Consider the following 12,463-nt stretch of genomic DNA (forward strand, 5'->3'; position numbering starts at 1 on the left):
GTGAGTCATTGAATCATTCATTCAAGAGATTCATTCAAAAACGCTGATTCATCCATTAATGAAACATAAAGACTTTATTAGTGAGTCATTGAATCATTCATTCAAGAGATTCATTCAAAACACTGATTCATCTAATAATGAAACCAGTGAAGACTTTATGAGTGAGTCATTGAATCATTCATTCAAGAAATTCGTTCAAAAACGCTGATTCATCCAGTAATGAAACATAAAAACTTTATGAGTGAGTCATTGAATCATTCATTCAAGAGATTCATTCAAAAACGCTGATTCATCTAATAATGAAACCAGTGAAGACATTATGAGTGAGTCATTGAATCATTCATTCAAGAGATTCATTCAAAAATGCTGATTCATCCAGTAATGAAACAAGTGAAGACTTTATGAGTGACTCATTGAATCATTCATTCAAGAAATTCGTTCAAAAACGCTGATTCATCCAGTAATGAAACATAAAGACTTTATGAGTGACTCATTGAATCATTCATTCAAGAGATTCATTCAAAAACGCTGATTCATCCAGTAATGAAACATAAAGACTTTATGAGTGAGTCATTGAATCATTCATTCAAGAGATTCATTCAAAAACGCTGATTCATCTAATAATGAAACCAGTGAAGTCTTTATGAGTGAGTCATTGAATCATTCATTCAAGAGATTCATTCAAAAGCACTGATTCATCCACTAATGAAACATGTGAAGACTTTATGAGTGAGTCATTGAATCATTCATTCAGGAGATTTGCTCAAAAATACTGATTCATCCAGTTATGAAACATGTGAAGACTTTATGAGTGAGTCATTGAATCATTCATTCAGGAGATTTGCTCAAAAACACTGATTCATCCAGTAATGAAACATGTGAAGACTTTATGAGTGAGTCATTGAATCATTCATTCAAGAGATTCATTCAAAAACACTGATTCATCCAGTAATGAAACCAGTGAAGACTTTATGAGTGAGTCATTGAATCATTCATTCAGGAGATTCATTCAAAAACGCTGATTCATCCAGTAATGAAACAAGTGAAGTCTTAATGAGTGAGTCATTGAATCATTCATTCAAGAGATTCTTTCAAAAATGCTGATTCATCCAGTAATGAAACGTAAAGACTTTGAGTGAGTCATTGAATCATTCATTCAAGAGATTCGTTCAAAAATGCTGATTCATCCAGTAATGAAACAAGTGAAGACTTTATGGGTGAGTCATTGAATCATTCATTCAAGAGATTCATTCAAAAACGCTGATTCATCCATTAATGAAACATAAAGACTTTATTAGTGAGTCATTGAATCATTCATTCAAGAGATTCATTCAAAAACACTGATTCATCTAATAATGAAACCAGTGAAGACTTTATGAGTGAGTCATTGAATCATTCATTCAAGAAATTCGTTCAAAAACGCTGATTCATCCAGTAATGAAACATAAAAACTTTATGAGTGAGTCATTGAATCATTCATTCAAGAGATTCATTCAAAAACGCTGATTCATCTAATAATGAAACCAGTGAAGACATTATGAGTGAGTCATTGAATCATTCATTCAAGAGATTCATTCAAAAATGCTGATTCATCCAGTAATGAAACAAGTGAAGACTTTATGAGTGACTCATTGAATCATTCATTCAAGAAATTCGTTCAAAAACGCTGATTCATCCAGTAATGAAACATAAAGACTTTATGAGTGACTCATTGAATCATTCATTCAAGAGATTCATTCAAAAACGCTGATTCATCCAGTAATGAAACATAAAGACTTTATGAGTGAGTCATTGAATCATTCATTCAAGAGATTAATTCAAAAACGCTGATTCATCTAATAATGAAACCAGTGAAGTCTTTATGAGTGAGTCATTGAATCATTCATTCAAGAGATTCATTCAAAAGCACTGATTCATCCACTAATGAAACATGTGAAGACTTTATGAGTGAGTCATTGAATCATTCATTCAGGAGATTTGCTCAAAAATACTGATTCATCCAGTTATGAAACATGTGAAGACTTTATGAGTGAGTCATTGAATCATTCATTCAGGAGATTTGCTCAAAAACACTGATTCATCCAGTAATGAAACATGTGAAGACTTTATGAGTGAGTCATTGAATCATTCATTCAGGAGATTTGCTCAAAAACACTGATTCATCCAGTAATGAAACATGTGAAGACTTTATGAGTGAGTCATCACTGAATCATTCATTCAGGAGATTTGCTCAAAAACACTGATTCATCCAGTAATGAAACATGTGAAGACTTTATGAGTGAGTCATTGAATCATTCATTCAAGAGATTCATTCAAAAACACTGATTCATCTAAGTAATGAAACCAGTGAAGACTTTATGAGTGAGTCATTGAATCATTCATTCAAGGAGATTCATTCAAAAACGCTGATTCATCCAGTAATGAAACAAGTGAAGTCTTAATGAGTGAGTCATTGAATCATTCATTCAAGAGATTCTTTCAAAAATGCTGATTCATCCAGTAATGAAACAAGTGAAGACTTTATGAGTGAGTCATTGAATCATTCATTCAAGAGATTCATTCAAAAATGCTGATTCATCCAGTAATGAAACCAAGTGAAGTCTTTATGAGTGAGTCGTTGAATCATTCGTTCAACCCAATTTTTTTTAAATGAATTCAAATTAATTAAATATTTTTAAATAGACTGCAGCAAATTTTTGTTTGCAGAAAAACATTTTGTCAGAATCCTCTAGTAAATTACACATTGTTTTATTTAGTTGTCTAATCAGAGTCATCAAAGAATTATGATCTTCATTTTAAACAAAAAAATTTGATTCTCAATTTATTCAGAATTTATGCAGATCTACTTTGCAGATTGTAAATTATACATTTCGAATACTTCTTATTGTCAATAAAACATTGGTTAAAAAAACTTTTTGTTATTTTGATTAGTGCATTAAAGAAAATGATATTTCCTGGAAAAATTCTAGAATTTTTATCACAAATTAAATTAAAAGATTCTATATGACATTTATTATTGCTATTTTTGTTATTGTTATTTATGTATGTTTTGTATATTGTTTGCTTCTTAAGAAAATGTTTGATATTATTGTAAGTAATGTATTGAAATGATATTGTAATGAGAATTTTTTAAATACTGATAATATTGAGTATAGCCATTCTTGCTATTATGGTGTTAAATTATGAATAAATAAATAAGTGCATTAAAACTGATACAAATCAAGATGCAAGGCTGTTATTAATAGCTTCCACTTTAATATTTATGCCATTTCCATTTATGTTCCCCATCAGTCTGCTTTGATTCTGCACTTAAATAACCCGTGTGAAGTCGCCCACATGCATGCACACAACCGCTGTGAGCGCCTCCTAATGTAGGGCAGTGTGTGTGTGTGTGTGTGTGTGTGTGTGTGTGTGTGTGTGTGTCTCAGCTGAGTGTGAGATAGAGGCAGTGAGAGAGAATCATCTGGTGGATGTTAATGAAGACAGAAGCAGTGAAACGGATTCTGTAATAGACGGACAGCAGGAAAACTGAAGCAGAAGCTCATGTATGATGCATATTTCACAGAAGGTTCTCAGACATGCAGTATTGTAGTTTCTGATGGCCGGATCTTGTCTGTAAATGCTTGGGATTATTTCTGCATGGCTTTTCAAACATTTTCAAAATAGTGATCCTAAAATATAAAGGCAACTCTGTGAAAATATAGCAAACTCTTTGATTTGACATGATCACGTTTTTGAAATAATCCCATAATCCTCTCAGCAGATGGACCCTCTGATGGAATCCATCTTTAAAGCAGCATTCATGTTCTTCACATGCGGCACATGATTCTCACAACATCAGCAACACGGTTCAGTCTAGGAAAGGGTTTTCAAACTGCTCCGCTCTGGGAGAGTAAAAAAACTCATATTTACAGAATTTCGTTCTGCTTTCTATTGTCTGAGAGTCAGGATAATAATTGTGGTTTTATAAGACAGTCATAGTATAATATACCAAATCTGTGTAGTAGAACAGCTGTGTTACATTGGAGTAATATTTCTGAATTTTTGTGTATGTTTGAGACCTGTTTTCTTTAAAAAAAATCTTAATGTTTATTACTATTTTGAATTAGTTTGTTTTTCTATTTTTCTTCATTTTAAGTTGTTAAAATGTTATCAATTTTGTTGTTGTTGTTTTTTTTTTTTTTAATGTCTTATATAGTTTTTACTCATTTTTTATTTCAGTTTTAGCTATTTTAGCACATCAAGTCAAAAGGTTGCAAAAGGGTCCCAAAAATGAAAATTGTCATTAATTACTCTCCCTCATGTCGTTCCACACCCGTAACACCTTTGTTCATCTTCAGAACACAAATTAAGATATTTTTCTGTTAAACAAATGTATTTGTCATTGAATCATTCAAGAGATTCATTCAAAAACGCTGATTCATCCAGTAATGAAACAAGTGAAGTCTTTATGAGTGAATCATTGAATCATTCATTCAAGAGATTCATTCAAAAATGCTGATTCATTTAGTAATGAAACATGTGAGGACTTTATGAGTGAGTCATTGAATCATTCAAGAGATTTGTTCAAAAACGCTGATTCATCCAGTAATGAAACCAGTGAAGTCTTTATGAGTGAGTCATTGAATCATTCATTCAGGAGATTTGCTCAAAAACGCTGATTCATCCAGTAATGAAACCAGTGAAGTCTTTATGAGTGAGTCATTGAATCATTCATTCAAGAGATTTGCTCAAAAACACTCCCTGCATCCCAATGTGCATACTATCCACCCTAAATAGTATTGAATATTACTAGTGTCACAACTATTTAGGATGGATAGTATGCACATTGAGACGCAGGCACGGATTCATTCAGTAATGAAACATGTGAAGACTTTATGAGTGAGTCATTGAATCATTCATTCAAGAGATTCATTCAAAAATGCTGATTCATCCAGTAATGAAACAACATGTGAAGACTTTATGAGTGAGTCATTGAATCATTCATTCAAGAGATTCATTCAAAAATGCTGATTCATTTAGTAATGAAACATGTGAAGACTTTATGAGTGAGTCATTGAATCATTCATTCAAGAGATTCATTCAAAAACGCTGATTCATCCAGTAATGAAACAAGTGAAGACTTTGAGTGAGTCATTGAATCATTCATTCAAGAGATTCATTCAAAAATGCTGATTAATTTAGTAATGAAGCATGTGAAGACTTTATGAGTGAGTCATTGAATCATTCATTCAAGAGATTCATTCAAAAACACTGATTCATCCAGTAATGAAACATGTGAAGACTTTATGAGTGAGTCATTGAATCATTCATTCAAGAGATTCCTTCATTTTACATTGGAGTAATATTTCAGAATTTTTGTGTGTGTGTTTGAGACCTGTTTTCTTTAAAAAAAATCTTAATGTTTATTACTATTTTGAATTAGTTTGTTTTTCTATTTTTCTTCATTTTAAGTTGTTAAAATGTTATCAATTTTGTTGTTGTTGTTTTTTTTTTTTTTTAATGTCTATATAGTTTTTACTCATTTTTTATTTCAGTTTTAGCTATTTTACTACATCAAGTTAAAAGGTTGCAAAAGGGTCCCAAAAATGAAAATTGTCATTAATTACTCTCCCTCATGTCGTTCCACACCCGTAACACCTTTGTTCATCTTCAGAACACAAATTAAGATATTTTTCTGTTAAACAAATGTATTTGTCATTGAATCATTCAAGAGATTTGTTCAAAAACGCTGATTCATCCAGTAATGAAACCAGTGAAGTCTTTATGAGTGAATCATTGAATCATTCATTCAAGAGATTCATTCAAAAATGCTGATTCATTTAGTAATGAAACATGTGAAGACTTTATGAGTGAGTCATTGAATCATTCAAGAGATTTGTTCAAAAACGCTGATTCATCCAGTAATGAAACCAGTGAAGTCTTTATGAGTGAGTCATTGAATCATTCATTCAGGAGATTTGCTCAAAAACACTCCCTGCATCCCAATGTGCATACTATCCACCCTAAATAGTATTGAATATTACTAGTGTCACATACTATTTAGGATGGATAGTATGCACATTGAGACGCAGGCACGGATTCATCCAGTAATGAAACATGTGAAGACTTTATGAGTGAGTCATTGAATCATTCATTCAAGAGATTCATTCAAAAATGCTGATTCATCCAGTAATGAAACAACATGTGAAGACTTTATGAGTGAGTCATTGAATCATTCATTCAAGAGATTCATTCAAAAATCTGATTCATTTAGTAATGAAACATGTGAAGACTTTATGAGTGAGTCATTGAATCATTCATTCAAGAGATTCATTCAAAAACGCTGATTCATCCAGTAATGAAACAAGTGAAGACTTTGAGTGAGTCATTGAATCATTCATTCAAGAGATTCATTCAAAAACGCTGATTCATCCAGTAATGAAGCATGTGAAGACTTTATGAGTGAGTCATTGAATCATTCATTCAAGAGATTCATTCAAAAATGCTGATTCATTTAGTAATGAAACATGTGAAGACTTTATGAGTGAGTCATTGAATCATTCATTCAAGAGATTCATTCAAAAACGCTGATTCATCCAGTAATGAAACAAGTGAAGACTTTGAGTGAGTCATTGAATCATTCATTCAAGAGATTCATTCAAAAACGCTGATTCATCCAGTAATGAAGCATGTGAAGACTTTATGAGTGAGTCATTGAATCATTCATTCAAGAGATTCCTTCATTTTACATTGGAGTAATATTTCTGAATTTTTGTGTGTGTTTGAGACCTGTTTTCTTTAAAAAAAAAAAATCTTAATGTTTATTACTATTTTGAATTAGTTTGTTTTTCTATTTTTCTTCATTTTAAGTTGTTAAAATGTTATCAATTTTGTTTTTTTTATTAGTTGTTTTTTTTAATGTCTATATAGTTTTTACTCATTTTTTATTTCAGTTTTAGCTATTTTACTACATCAAGTTAAAAGGTTGCAAAAGGGTCCCAAAAATGAAATTTCTGTCATTAATTCCTCACCCTCATGTCGTTCCACACCCGTAACACCTTCATTCATCTTCAGAACACAAATTAAGATATTTTTGATGAAATCCAAGGGTTCTGAACCACACCGCAGCAACGCCATTGTACCTTTCGAGGTCCAGAAAGGAACTAAAGACATCGTTAAAACAGTCATGTGACTGCAGTGGTTCAACCTTAATGTTATGAAGAGACGAGAATATTTTTTGTGCGCAAAAACAAAACAAAAATAACCACTTTATTCAACAATATCTAGTGATGGGCGATTTCAAAACACTGCTTCATGAAGCTTTACGAATCTTTTGTTTCGAATCAGTGGTTTAGAGCGTGAAAGTCACGTGATTTCAGTAAACGAGGCTCCGTTACGTCATAAGTGTTTCGAAACGTTTAGAAATTTCAATGGAACCACTGATTCGAAACAAAAGATTCGTAAAGCTTCATGAAGCAGTGTTTTGAAATCACCCATCACTAGATATTGTTGAATAAAGTGGTTATTTTTGTTTTGTTTTTGCGCACAAAAAATATTCTCGTCTCTTCATAACATTAAGGTTGAAGCACTGCAGTCACATGACTGTTTTAACGATGTCTTTAGTTCCTTTCTGGAGCTTGAAAGTGTTGATTATATTGCTCGGATTTCATAAAAAATATCTTAATTTGTGTTCTGAAGATGAACGAAGGTCTTACGGGTGTGGAACGACATGAGGGTGAGGAATTAATGACAGAATTAATATTTTTGGGTGAACTAACCCTTTAAACTAAATTTTAAAAAAATTGGGAAATGTTGCTTTGGTAACTAGCTGAAATAAAGTTTTAAAGTTTTTATTTATATTTTATTTCAGTTAAAGTTTAATTTATTTCACATAATGAAAATATTGTTTTAATTTATTAGTATTATTTATTTCAGTTTAGTTTGATTTATTTTAATACATCAAGTGAAAATGAGAAATGTTGCTTTGGCGGCTGGCTGAAATAAAATAAGTTTATTTTATTTCAGTATTGAAAATGTTTTTTTTTAATGGTTGTAGTTAACTATAATAACCCTTCTTGTTGTTCTCCGTGATCTGCATATACGCATCAATTCCCACAACCAATCAGCGTTGTGATGGAAACCAGAAAATGCATACAGAATTAGCGCATAAGAGCCCGAGCGCTTCATTAAGCAGCAGCGCAGCAAGAGAAGAGGGAAAACAACACGCCAGGAAAGACAGCTGCTGCAAAGCCGCTCGTGCGTGTGTGTGTGTGTGTGGATGATGTCACAGCAGTGAGAGGCTGCAGAGCTCACACACGCAGACAGATTCTCGCGCTGTGCCGGTGTTGATGGGATTGTTTTGGCGTATCGGGGGGCGGCGGGCGGCCCATAGCGCGTGGTGGCAGCCATGAGTCCGGGATGCATGCTGCTGTTTGTCTTTGGCTTCGTGGGGGGAGCGGTGGTCATCAACTCCGCCGTGCTCGTCTCTCTCTCCGTTCTGCTGCTGGTGCATTACTCCGTCTCCAACGGCCTGCCCGCCATCACACACTCCCTGCCCCGGATCAGCAGGTACGCAGCCGGAGCGTGTTTGTTTTGGAGGATGTTAGCCTATAGATTGTCTTTTGCACAGGATAGTTTTCAGTTTTTTAGATGCCTCAAATATGATCATCCCCATTCTGTAATTCAGAATGCAGCTATTTGTTTAAACAGTGAAAAAAAATAACATAAATGTATAAAATGTGTAGTTTCTATATGCTACATGTTACATTTTTTCTACTCACTACAGTGGTGTACCGTTAGATGTGTTATTTATTTATTTTAATCAAATAAATGTCTCTAAACTTTTCCACGGACGCCGGTTTGAAAACTCTCTTCATGTTAAGCCTCTATTTATGTCTGTACGCTACTGATTTTAATCCGTTTCTCCACTATCACGCGTTGCTCGTTGTTCGTCATGTGTCTGTTTCCTCTAGAGAGTGCGGCAGGAGTTGATTTCTCTTGTCAACATTTGCTCTGGATCACAGTGCAGTTTTATGGCTCAGACATTCTGGTGCTCTTCTGTTTCTGACAGGCTTTTTGTTCATTCTCTATGGCTTCAGGTTGTTCACTCTTCAGTTTTGTGAACATTGTTCTGTTCATTTATTCTGAGATGTCAAACTTTCACGGTTTTAGTTTCATGTGTTCAGGTGATTGTAATTGTAAAGTTGGAGCTGTTCACCCAAAGCTGATATTTTCATACATATTATCAGGGCTAAAGACTAATAAATGGTGGCATTTTGCGAAATTTTTCCTGCCGGTGCGACTAAATTTTGTTAGAGGTCGCGCTAGGTTGCTCAGCTGATGAGAGCTGCCATTTCTGTTGCATATAATGCATACGAGAAACATCAAACTAAACGAAAGCGGATCGAAACCGCGCTACTCATTTGAGCTGCGATGCACAGACCGTTTATCTGCTCGAACAATAACAAACAGCCCGACGAAGGTTCTCGAGCGCCGATCTAGATCACGTGACACTGTTAATACAGAGCGCTGGGAGATCCAACGAGAAAGCGTTTAATTCGCCGCAGAATTAATAACATCGCAGCGAGATCTAGTGGGAAGCATTTCAATTCGGCAAAGTATTCTCTTTTATAAACTTCAGCGCTGACGCGGAAACCAGAGGAAATATTGTGCCATGAATTAACAAGTTATATAAGTCTCTCCAGTGGAATGTTTTTACATTATTTATTTCAGGATTCATGCAAACTTTTGTGAGTGAAATTCAAGAACTTTTTAAAGCGCTTCAAATCTCTAAATATGATCCAATGTTAATGCTATTTTTAATGTGATGATTTGTAAAACTAAGTTTAAAGATGAATGAACGCCTTGTGGCAAACAAACCTTTATTTAAAAAGACATGAAATTGCCAGTATAACCAGTAGATGGCGGCAGAGGAGCACTTATTGGCTTATTTGCCATTTCCACTCCCTAAAACATGGAAAAGTCTCATGAAAAACAAAAACTTTTCTTCCAATTTTGACTGAATTACACTGAAAGCAAGTTTTTAATCACTGAAGCTGTCGGTCAGTTCAGTATGGCACATTTAATAACAGTAGAACATTTACATTTTTCCCTATAAAAATGAGCTTTTTGCATGTTTCTGTTGTCAACAAAAGTTAATTTTATCTACATCTCGATTCAAGCTCAGTGCTTTACTGTCACATTTCCAATAAATAAACGTGTAATATTATTAGTAACTGCACTTATTAATGCAAAACAATAGTAATATGATTAAACGCACAACCCGCCCAGCGCCACCAAATCAGGTTCTGGCGCCACCTACTGTAGATCTGTTAGTAGCACCGGCGCGACTGCTCTCACATGTTATTGTTTGCATAATGATGAAGACTATACTAGTAAAACTACTCAAAAGTTTGTGATCAGTAAGAAATTAACACTTTTATTGAACAAGGATGCATTAAATTGTTCAAACGTAAGTTTATAATGTTACAAAAGATTTCTGTTTCAAATAAATGCTGTTCTTTCGCATGCAGCCTTTGTATTTTAATCTTTCAACATTTAGAAAAAACTCAAACTTTTGAGCTATAGTGTATTTTAGCATCATTAAGATTATTTGGGCTTCAAAATGTGCGAAAACAGGGAAACAGGCTTAATTCTGAACGGATCAAAAATGAATATTTTTCATGTCGTTTTTTTGTATAATTGAGTAACTGTTGTTACAATGCAAACATTATATTAGTTGCTTTTGACCCATTTGTATTGTTTTGGAATCTGAAACAGAAAATTCCTGTGCTGTAATTGAGCTTTTCATAACTTTAACTTTGGACCTGAAGTTCCACAACTCTGTTAAATCACGACCTTTACTGACGGACGGTGTGATTGACACTGCTGTCCTGTGACGTGTGTGATTACAGCACAGGTATTGATGTTCACGTCAGATAGAGATCCATCACAGCACTGCTTCGGTTTACCATTTACTCCCTGACCCTTTACGTAATGTCAGCATGAATCAAAATGGACCCTATTTACTTTGTTAGTGCACGTTACTAGTGTTGTGGTGAACAATTCATTCAGGCAAGTGAATTCACACAAAATAAAAAAAACGTTGTAATCTTTAATCAAAACAACTTGATAACTGGACTAACCGCCGGATGTTGGTTTGGTGGTTGTGAAAGTCTGTCATCAGAATGATTTGGTTTAATTCCCCGCAGAAGCGTCTCACAGGATTGTGTTCCCAAACACCAGCATCCAAACGCAAGATCACATGACGGTGTTTATCATCAGTCATTAATGATGGAGGAAAAAAGTGCTTCCCCAATTGCAGCAGCTATGGATATTTTTGCACCAGTTTCCCAGGAAGTGCTGATTTTGTTTTCATGAACACGCGGGATGGAAACGCTGCTTTATTGCATATGCCATAAGTGCATAAAACTTACGCCTCGCTCCTGAGGTGCACTGGACTTTGCATTATCACTGCTTTTTGAGGGAATTGTGAATTCACACTTCCTCAACTCTACTTTACTGTGTCTTTACTGTACTGTTTGAGCTGAATAGCATGAATCCTGCTCATGTGAGCAGATCGGCGCCACTCCCTACAGAATGTGCAGTTTCAGCGCTCTGAATGCAGCTCTATAGCAACCCGACAATCAGAGAAGACAAAAGAAATGTCTCTCCTAGAGGAGCTCTGGTGTTAGTGGCGGCATCACAATAGATCGTGCTTCTTGCACTTGGCAGGCAAAAACATGCATTGAGACATGTAAGGATCAGAAGATCTTGAAGACAATTTATATTCAGTAATAGTTTCGATTTAACTGCACTTTTTGACTTTAGCAACACCCTAGAAACCACTTCAAACTTCTTATGAAGTACTGGGAAAGTTGTGATGCCGAAAGTTTTCCCCATAAAGCACCACTCACATTTCTATCTAGTTTAAAGGATTAGTTCATTTTAAAATTAAATTTTCCTGATAATTTACTCACCTCCATGTCATCCAAGATGTTTATGTCTTTCTTTCTTCAGTGGAAAAGAAATGAAGGAAAACATTCCAGGATTTTTCTCCATATAGTGGACTTCACTGGGGTTCAACGGGTTGAAGGTCCAAATGTCAGTTTCAGTCAAAGTTTGAACTAAATTGTCATATACAATATGCTAGTGCAAGTATATTACAATTAGTTCAAACTTTGACCTGTGGAGGGCAGTAATACACTTAGCAGCGTCTACACTGCTGGAATTCTAATAGAGAAGAAGAAGAAGAGAGCTAGTTCAAGATGAGCATTTATGGTTAAAACATATACTTTTTTTAAACATTTTTTTTAGAAAATGTCTGATGGTTTCTCTAGATAAGACTCTTATTCCTCGTCTGGGATCATGTAGAGCTCTTTGAAGCTGCACTGAAACGGACATTTGGACCTTCAACCCGTTGAACCCCAGTGAAGTCCTGGAATGTTTTCCTCAAAAACCTTGATTTCTTTTTGACTGAAGA

The 12,463-nt window shown here is 34.4% G+C and overlaps 1 protein-coding gene across 9 annotated transcripts in view; it reads left to right on the forward strand.

The window, feature by feature from the left end:
- The window catches only part of spag9b (sperm associated antigen 9b), a 68,886-nt gene that overhangs the window by 23,431 nt on the left and 32,992 nt on the right, over positions 1-12,463 (forward strand). The window contains exon 1 of one of the 9 annotated variants that reach the window (XM_048171429.1): positions 8,183-8,550. The exons of 6 other annotated variants lie outside the window; for them this stretch is intronic. In XM_048171429.1, coding sequence (XP_048027386.1) covers positions 8,390-8,550 — 161 coding nt within the window. In that variant the 5' untranslated portion in view covers positions 8,183-8,389. Of the gene's footprint in view, positions 1-8,182; positions 8,551-12,463 lie in introns of those variants that run through there. 2 more of the 9 variants (XM_048171431.1, XM_048171430.1) reach the window with 2 other exon arrangements.

Source organism: Megalobrama amblycephala, linkage group LG20 (genome assembly GCF_018812025.1).
Source record: "Megalobrama amblycephala isolate DHTTF-2021 linkage group LG20, ASM1881202v1, whole genome shotgun sequence".
In the NCBI taxonomy this organism is placed as follows: Eukaryota; Metazoa; Chordata; class Actinopteri; order Cypriniformes; family Xenocyprididae; genus Megalobrama; species Megalobrama amblycephala.